The sequence below is a fragment of the Saprolegnia diclina genome (genome assembly GCF_000281045.1).
Source record: "Saprolegnia diclina VS20 unplaced genomic scaffold supercont1.11, whole genome shotgun sequence".
NCBI lineage: Eukaryota > Oomycota > Saprolegniomycetes > Saprolegniales > Saprolegniaceae > Saprolegnia > Saprolegnia diclina.
The window spans coordinates 771,687-778,676 of record NW_008246078.1 but is presented as its reverse complement, the minus strand read 5'-3'; the positions used below and the strand labels follow the sequence as shown (position 1 = coordinate 778,676).

At 57.2% G+C, this 6,990-nt stretch overlaps 7 protein-coding genes across 7 annotated transcripts; 4 read left to right on the top strand and 3 right to left on the bottom strand.

Moving 5' to 3' along the window:
• Window positions 1–85: 85 nt before the first annotated feature.
• Window positions 86–1,081, bottom strand: SDRG_04618 (hypothetical protein). The gene is made up of 3 exons (XM_008610294.1): window positions 700–1,081; window positions 514–658; window positions 86–466 (listed from the first exon to the last, which is right to left on the bottom strand). The coding sequence occupies exons 1-3, from the start codon at window positions 897–899 to the stop codon at window positions 179–181; spliced, it is 633 nt and encodes a 210-aa protein (XP_008608516.1). The 5' UTR covers window positions 900–1,081; the 3' UTR covers window positions 86–178.
• A 123-nt stretch (window positions 1,082–1,204) lies between these two features.
• On the top strand, window positions 1,205–2,061 carry SDRG_04617 (hypothetical protein). Its single transcript, XM_008610293.1, has 2 exons — window positions 1,205–1,410; window positions 1,456–2,061. Exons 1-2 carry the CDS (start codon window positions 1,259–1,261, stop codon window positions 1,934–1,936), a joined length of 633 nt encoding a protein of 210 aa, XP_008608515.1. The 5' UTR covers window positions 1,205–1,258; the 3' UTR covers window positions 1,937–2,061.
• Window positions 2,062–2,175: 114 nt separating this feature from the next.
• SDRG_04616 (hypothetical protein) lies at window positions 2,176–2,848 on the top strand (the record flags this gene model as incomplete). Its single annotated transcript, XM_008610292.1, has 2 exons — window positions 2,176–2,330; window positions 2,380–2,848. 2 exons carry the CDS (start codon window positions 2,176–2,178, stop codon window positions 2,846–2,848), a joined length of 624 nt encoding a protein of 207 aa, XP_008608514.1.
• Window positions 2,849–2,997: 149 nt separating this feature from the next.
• On the top strand, window positions 2,998–3,171 carry SDRG_04615 (hypothetical protein; the record flags this gene model as incomplete). Its single annotated transcript, XM_008610291.1, has 1 exon — window positions 2,998–3,171. The coding sequence occupies one exon, from the start codon at window positions 2,998–3,000 to the stop codon at window positions 3,169–3,171; it is 174 nt and encodes a 57-aa protein (XP_008608513.1).
• A 609-nt stretch (window positions 3,172–3,780) lies between these two features.
• SDRG_04614 (hypothetical protein) lies at window positions 3,781–3,945 on the bottom strand (the record flags this gene model as incomplete). Its single annotated transcript, XM_008610290.1, has 1 exon — window positions 3,781–3,945. One exon carries the CDS (start codon window positions 3,943–3,945, stop codon window positions 3,781–3,783), a length of 165 nt encoding a protein of 54 aa, XP_008608512.1.
• A 423-nt stretch (window positions 3,946–4,368) lies between these two features.
• Window positions 4,369–4,982, top strand: SDRG_04613 (hypothetical protein). Its single transcript, XM_008610289.1, has one exon. It carries the CDS (start codon window positions 4,422–4,424, stop codon window positions 4,935–4,937), a length of 516 nt encoding a protein of 171 aa, XP_008608511.1. The 5' UTR covers window positions 4,369–4,421; the 3' UTR covers window positions 4,938–4,982.
• A 675-nt stretch (window positions 4,983–5,657) lies between these two features.
• SDRG_04612 (hypothetical protein) lies at window positions 5,658–6,228 on the bottom strand. Its single transcript, XM_008610288.1, has one exon. The coding sequence runs from the start codon at window positions 6,192–6,194 to the stop codon at window positions 5,718–5,720; it is 477 nt and encodes a 158-aa protein (XP_008608510.1). The 5' UTR covers window positions 6,195–6,228; the 3' UTR covers window positions 5,658–5,717.
• Window positions 6,229–6,990: the final 762 nt, after the last annotated feature.

Here is a 6,990-nt window from a genome sequence, read left to right as displayed (position 1 = left end):
GTGTTTTGCCACTGTCGTCCACTTCGGCTGCAAAACGAGATGGTGTACAATAGGCCAGCGAGCGCGGGAGGGTGAACGAGAAAAATTGATGTTAAAAAATCGATAACATTGAGCTTAGAAGAACGCGTACATCATCATCATCGGAATCGTTGTCGTGGAACGCACTGTCTCGAGCGCCTCACAACTCGGTCTTGGCGGCCTTCTTCTTCTTCTTCTTCTGCTTGAGCTTTTCTTTCGCGATGGCTTCTTGGCGAAGCCGCTCCTTCTCCTTCTCCATCGCCGCTTCGTCCGTGCCCGGAGGATAGTACGTCTCGTAGTCCCAAAGCACTTCCTTCACTTGCTCTTGGTTGACGAGAAAGTCGACCAAGTCTTCGGCAAGCCAACCACGCTGCACCTTTACGAGGAGCTTATCGGGTGCTTCATTGAGCTCAAAGAACTCGGCTTCAATGCCGCCGTTAAAGAGCATCTACCACTTCATATGAGATCCGTTGCAATCGCCAAGAATGAACGTACCGATTTCCACATTTCGGCAATCGCATGCGTCGGGTCGGGAATTTCGGGATACAAACGCACAAAGTCGGGCAGCGCCGAGTCCTTGAAGAGAATGAGCATCGTCTGCGGAATGCCAACGTCGCCCACGAAATTTGGTCGCTTTTGCCTGCGCTGCGTCAAGACGACTCGATGCGTGCAACGACGTACCGTTCTTCGGTCTGCCGACGCTTGTGCATCAAGTCGACCTCGGGCTTGAGCTCTTCGTCCATGTCGCCAGTCTCCCACGCCTTCTCGACCGCCTCGTAGTCAATGTCTTTCGAGTTGAGCCATGCCGCCGCGGGCCACACGAGCGACGACGCCAGTACGACCAGCAGCAGCGCGATCGAGATCCACACCGACCGCTTCATCTGCTAAAAGATACAAAGTGAGAACGATCTTGGGAAAAGGCGCGAAAAGTTGCCGTTGAAACGGCTTTTGGCCAAAGGTCCCTCGGAAGCGTCGCCCGAGCGCTGGGCCACGTACAAGGGCTCGCATAAACCAGCTCTTCTCGTATGGCCTTTGAACGCTACATGATATAGCTCGGGTAGAGCTATAATGAAACATTCGATCTGACAGATAAGTCGATTTTCGAACGTGGTGACGTTGGTGCTGGGGCAAAGATCTCACGAGGCGTGGCGACTCTTCCGGAACCTCAACTTGAAGCCGAAGTTCGAAGTTGACGGTGTATCCGGATCCGGAAACAAAGGGCAAAGTGCATTTCAAGAGCATGGCTGGAACACCCACGATCGTCCTGATCGGCGACTCGATCACACAGCAAGGTGCGATTGCTAGTGCCAATGGGTTCGTCTCGCTGCTGTGCCAAGACTACGTGCGCAAGGCCGACATCCTCAACCGCGGCTGCAGCGGCTGGACGACGAGGTGCGTACCCGATGTGTTGTGCCACGTGTCATTGTGAACGTGTAGGTCGTGGCTGCCCAAGCTCGAGCTGCTGCGGACAGAGTGGGCACACCGAGCGCCTGCCCTCGTCGTGATTTTCTTGGGCGCCAACGACGCAGCGCTTTCGGACGCGCGCGATGCGCACCAGCACGTTCCACTGGACGAATACCTGGCCAACTTGACAACGATGGTTGATACGCTGCGTGGCGCGAGTCCCGAATCGCGCTTTTTGTTGATCACGCCCGCAGCGATTGAAGACGCCAAGTACGCGAGTCGTTCGAACGTCGAGGCGGGCAAGTACGCGGACGCCTGCATTGCTGTCGGGCACGCGCTTGGCGTTCCCGTCCTCGATGTGTGGCGCCCGATGCAAGGCCGACCCGAGCTTCTTCGCGACGGTTTACACCTGAGCGTCGATGGCAACACGTTGCTGTATCGCTGGCTCACATCGACCATTTCGGAGCGATTCCCCGACTTGACGCCGGACGCGCTCCCAAACGTCTTTCAATAAGCCCACATTTTTGAATGCTGGCGAGCACGTCCCGTCTTATGCTTAAGCTTGTGCTAACGTTAGCAGCGCACTGGTAGAACCATGGCAGCTGCTCGCGCATAGCGTGTCGTGGGTCCATCTATACGAGCAGCATGTCAACATCAGAAGCACGCCAGCCCCTTGGATCGCAAAATCGAAGTTCGAAGTCAACAAGTGGCGATCTTGCCAAACTTGCGGCCAGCCAGATCCCGCTCTTCCCGATGGTTGTTGGTGCTCCGATCATCGTCACGCTCGGCGACTCGATCACGCAGAATGGCGCTAACCCCGACATCATGGGCTACCAGGTCATGCTCACGCAGGACTACGTGCGCAAGGCGGACGTGGTGAACCGCGGCTGCAGCGGCTGGACGACCCGGTACTGTTCCTTCGCCTTTGCATTTGCCGCTCAGTCTCGTGATGCGTAGGGACTGGGTGCCCAAGCTGCCGCTCCTTGGGCGCGAGTGGTCGCACAAGCCGCCGTCGCTCATCACGATCTTCCTTGGCGCCAACGACGCCGCGCTCGTGCCCGAGCCCCAGCACGTGCCATTGGAGACGTACGCCGGCAACCTCAAGATCCTGCTGCAGACGCTCGGCGCCACCTTTCCCGACTGCCGCTTTCTCTTGCTGACGCCGCCGCCGATCGACGATTCGCGCATCAAGAGCCGGTCGAACGCCGAGACTGGCAAGTACGCCGCGGCCTGCGTCGCCGTCGGCGCCGAGCGCAGTGTGCCGGTCGTGGACTTTTGGACGGCGATGCAAAACATGCCACACCTACTGTCCGATGGGCTGCACTTTAACCGCGCCGGCAACATTGCGGCCCACGCGCTCATTCTGAGTGCGATCCGGACCCACTATCCGGCGCTGGCCCCGGAGGCGCTGCCGTCCGAGTTTTGAAAGCCACGTCGGCGCGAGCTCGGTCGATGATTTGCTGCTGGTTAAAACTTAAAACCCGAAAAAAGCATCGAAACGGACTTATCATTCCATGAAAGAAGGGCAAGGACGATGCAGTTTGCACTTTTCCTTTTGCTAACAAACCAACAAGCATGCCGAGCTTTGAGGACGACCACATCGAACACGCCACATCGGACGCTGCCGACTACTCGACGTCGCACGGCGCGATCGAGACCAGCGAAGCGAGCAGCGTCGCTGCTGTGCACGCTGCGAAAGCACCGACGCCCACGACGACCCCGCTCTTTGTTCTCAACTACATTGTGTAAAGCCAAGTGGCGATACGACGTGACAACGATGACGGCCCATGTTCCTGCGTAATAAGACCAACCGAATTGACTTGATTTTTATTTGATTTTTGCAGCTTTCTATCGCTGTGTTGACGAAATCTGCGTCGGTGCATTCCTCGCGCTTACTGGGAGCGGGACATGTGAGTGATCGTACCGGTACTGTTTAATACGATGGCACTGGTGGCGAGCCCTGGTTTTGCCAAAGAACGCCGCCTGTCCGTCGCTGCTGCTGCGTCAACAGCGTCGACCTCGCCCAGAGACAAGGGGCATAGGATTCCGACAGAGACGTGCTTTGTTCTTCATGCAAGCATTGCGCAACCACGTGTGTCTGATCCTTCTTTGCTCTGTTCGCCCAGCTTCAACGACACGGGACAACAATACGTGGCAGGCCACGGACGCAGCTCGACGTCAGAACCAGATACAGCAAAGAAGCCGATGGATACCAAGAAGGACCAGCGACAGTGGAGGTTTGCACAAGGTCGGACGCCGACACGCACCATGGGCCGCATGCCATCGCTCGGTGCTTCTACGCGGTCCACACGCTGTTGTATAGCGTACATAAACGAAAGGACAGTGTTGATGTTGCTGTTAGATAATGTAGTTGACGAGCAACATGGACTGGCAGGCTTCGTCTTCGTCATGCGTAAGCGGCGACGTCACCGGCTTGGTTTGCGACCGCTCTGGCTGGGCGCGCGACGGGGTAAACGTCATGGCCGCCGCGTGCTGGTGGTCGTCTTGGAGGATAATCGGCATGGTCGTGGCGAGGGAAATTGCAAAGTGATAAACCCAAGTTGTGAACCGTCGCAATAAGATCGTAGAAAATCGCAAAACTGATCGGCGTTGCGCAACTGCTGTTTTTCTTACGACTGCCCCAAGTTGATGGCAGCTCCCAATCCTGGCTCGACAACTCTGCCACGATCACTCGATTCACAGTGTGAATCTTCAGCGAGGCGCGGGGTATCGCCGATACTAAGAGCTATAAGAAAATGTCAAAGTGCAAAGTCGGAAGATTGGTCAAGTGCAATCTGAGCGTGTCCATGCGACGGCACAAAAGGAATGAGGCGGCTTGATGGCGACGGACCCATGACGTGGCACACCAAATATTCATTTATAGAGGAAAACAACGGCCAATGATTGAATCTGAGAGGATACGTTGCGACCGCACCAATCACCGCGCGTCGCGACAGAGCTGAGAGTCACCAAAGTACCGGCGACAGAAAACTCTTGTGATGCTGCGCTCTGCCCGCGCCCCGCCACACCGCGCCCCGACGTGGACGCGCATGGCGTTTTTCGGCTGCCAAGCTTGTGCCCACCGGTGGCGCTCGGCCCGCGGTGAAGCCGGCGTGTACCAAAAATGCAAGCACTGCTTCGAACCCTGCTACCCGACCGAGTTTCGCCTCGTTGCGCCGAATAAGGACGGCAACATGAACAAGGAGACGGCCATTGGGCACAACATGGAGCTCTGTGGCAAGTGCGACGAGCTCGGGTACTCGTGCCAATATGCGCTCGACGACAGTGACGAGGACGAGGACACGACGGATGCGGTCCAAGCTGGCAGCGTCGAGTGGGAAGAAGCGTTCGAGCACGAGCTTACGGCACCGCCAGTGCCGACCGTCAAGTTCAAGGTGCGCCCCGAGAAGCGCCTGTCCCAGAAAGAGCGCCGAAAGCTCGCCAAGGAGCAGGAGGCAGCGTTGCGCGCGCAACTGGCGGCGCAACTGGCGGCGGCGGATGACGACAGCGCGTAATGTAGCCAACCCACACCACAAGCTGCTGTTGGGCATGACTGTTTTTGTCGTACTCTCTCTGCGCACTACCATGTACAAGCACATCGAATCGCGGAGGCTGGACGGATGATGGCAGCTTTCGCCCATGTGACAGATGCGCTGCGTGCATGCATGGGTGATCGCGAGGCTGGCGGGACAGGCGCCAAACGAGGCAGAAGCAACCCAACCACCCAGGACGGTTGCCAACACTCTGCGCTGAATCCGAAGCCAGCTCTCGATACGGTGATAGCCCATCGTAGGTGGCATGATGACTTGTACGAGCTCCTTATTCGAGTGCCATCAGTAGTCGCTCTATCATCTAGCTAGGCAGCGAACGGCTGTCGTACGTCGAAGAGGCCAATCACCTCGGCTCGTCGGACCGAAGCACGCAAGATTCACTCGCACAGGACAGGCATCTATCGCTCTATCAGCAAAAGTAAGCGTCGGCAGGGCTGTTGACGCAGCAAGTTCGAACGTCGGTGCGCAGCACGGCTAGCTTGAGCTGACAGCAGCGGGCACGGCTGCACTGTCGTTGACGCTGGCGCGACGCTCTAAATCTCAGTCTGTGGAGCTGACAGGCGAGGCAGGACGTAGCCTCTTCCAAGTGATACCAGCAATGCACCAACGCTAGACCCAGGCCAACCGAGGTTCATGATGGCTGCATGCTTGCTCGTGCTACGCGGACACGACGCCAAGACTACAGGCAGTGAACAAATGACATTGCTTGTGCTGCATTACGAGAGCAGCCAGGCGTCGCATCGTCTAGTACGACGACTTGGTCGGGAAGTCGACGAGGACGGTTTCCTTGAGTTCGTCCTCGCGGTACGGCGTCGTGTCAATATTAATGGCCTTGAGCGGCGAGACCTCGACGTCGTCGGGGATGACGCCATCCGGAAAGCACACCTCGAGCGGCAGCGGCGGGTTGCGCATGAACTTGGAGCCGCCGGGCATGTGCACGACCACGTACGGGTCCGGATGCGTAAACTCGACGAGCTTGGCCTGCGCGTCGCGAATGAGGCGCTCGGCCACGGCCGCCGACGCAAACTTGTTGGCGTCAAACTGGGCGCGGATCTTGGTCGCTTCGTCGTTCCAGAGGCGGCGGTCGATGGCCCAGCTGTCGAGGAGCTTGAGCGAGCGCTTGTACAAGCGCGTGACCTGCTGCTTGTGGCTGAGCGTCGGGGCCGCGCCACGGACCGAGAGCGCTGCCTGCAGGAACGCGTGATTGAGGTTCGTCGCCATCTCTCCACCAGACAAAATGAAGCCGGCGAAAGGCCTGCTTGTCACACTGGATATGCATTCTCACAGGTTTTACGATGGCTGCGCACACGCAACTGGCCGGTTGCACCAAGCTTGTTGTCACGGTGGCCGCTAGCTCGGCTGCATGGCGCTCGGCGCTCCAACGGAAACAAGGTATCTTCATGGTCTCTTGTTGGGCTGCATTTCGAATGAATGAACGGCTGCGCGACGCGGCCATCAAGCGTGCTATAGTAGCAGGCTGGACGTACACACACTGGGAGTGACTCTAGTTTACTAGTACTAGCACTAGGGTGCTAGGGTACTGCGTAGTAGTGACTTGGGTCGATTCTCTTGAGAATGCAATACCAGAAATCTTGCGGGCGCATACTGCCCTCTCGCGGCAGGTTGCCGTTGCCGCCAACTTCAACTCGAAGGGCTAAAGGAGCGGTGCGAGGGCAGTCGCACATACGAGCGACGGTGGCGGAGGGTCAAATCGCAAGGCGATACCAAGCTGAGTGTATAGAACACTCGCCTGCGTGTGGTGAAGGCTCGCTACGGAGCGACGAGGCGCCAGCTTGAAGCTGTTGCGGTGTGGGAAATTGCGTGCATTTAGCCAGTCGGTCTGGGGTCGTCGATATTGATATCGTTTTGGCCAATCCCAACCGTTTGGCCCTCTAAAGTCCGTATCCAAATCGGGCGGTATGCTGCTATTGCAATAAAAATAGTATTTTCTATACATAGCGTAAGATATTAAAATGCAATTGACTCAATTCGCACTTACTCTAATCATCCTGTAGCA

What these genes read in the sequence shown, in the direction of transcription:
- SDRG_04613 (XM_008610289.1), top strand. Translation starts at nt 4,422, where the DNA reads ATGCTGCGCTCTGCCCGCGCCCCGCCACACCGCGCCCCGACGTGGACG.
- SDRG_04618 (XM_008610294.1), bottom strand. Translation starts at nt 899, where the DNA reads ATGAAGCGGTCGGTGTGGATCTCGATCGCGCTGCTGCTGGTCGTACTG. An exon ending in CGTCGGCAGACCGAAGAACG is followed by an intron (nt 659 to 699) that starts GTACGTCGTTGC and finishes GACGCAGCGCAG; the next exon opens with GCAAAAGCGACCAAATTTCG. An exon ending in TTGCCGAAATGTGGAAATCG is followed by an intron (nt 467 to 513) that starts GTACGTTCATTC and finishes ATGAAGTGGTAG; the next exon opens with ATGCTCTTTAACGGCGGCAT.
- SDRG_04612 (XM_008610288.1), bottom strand. Translation starts at nt 6,194, where the DNA reads ATGGCGACGAACCTCAATCACGCGTTCCTGCAGGCAGCGCTCTCGGTC.
- SDRG_04617 (XM_008610293.1), top strand. Translation starts at nt 1,259, where the DNA reads ATGGCTGGAACACCCACGATCGTCCTGATCGGCGACTCGATCACACAG. An exon ending in TGCAGCGGCTGGACGACGAG is followed by an intron (nt 1,411 to 1,455) that starts GTGCGTACCCGA and finishes GTGAACGTGTAG; the next exon opens with GTCGTGGCTGCCCAAGCTCG.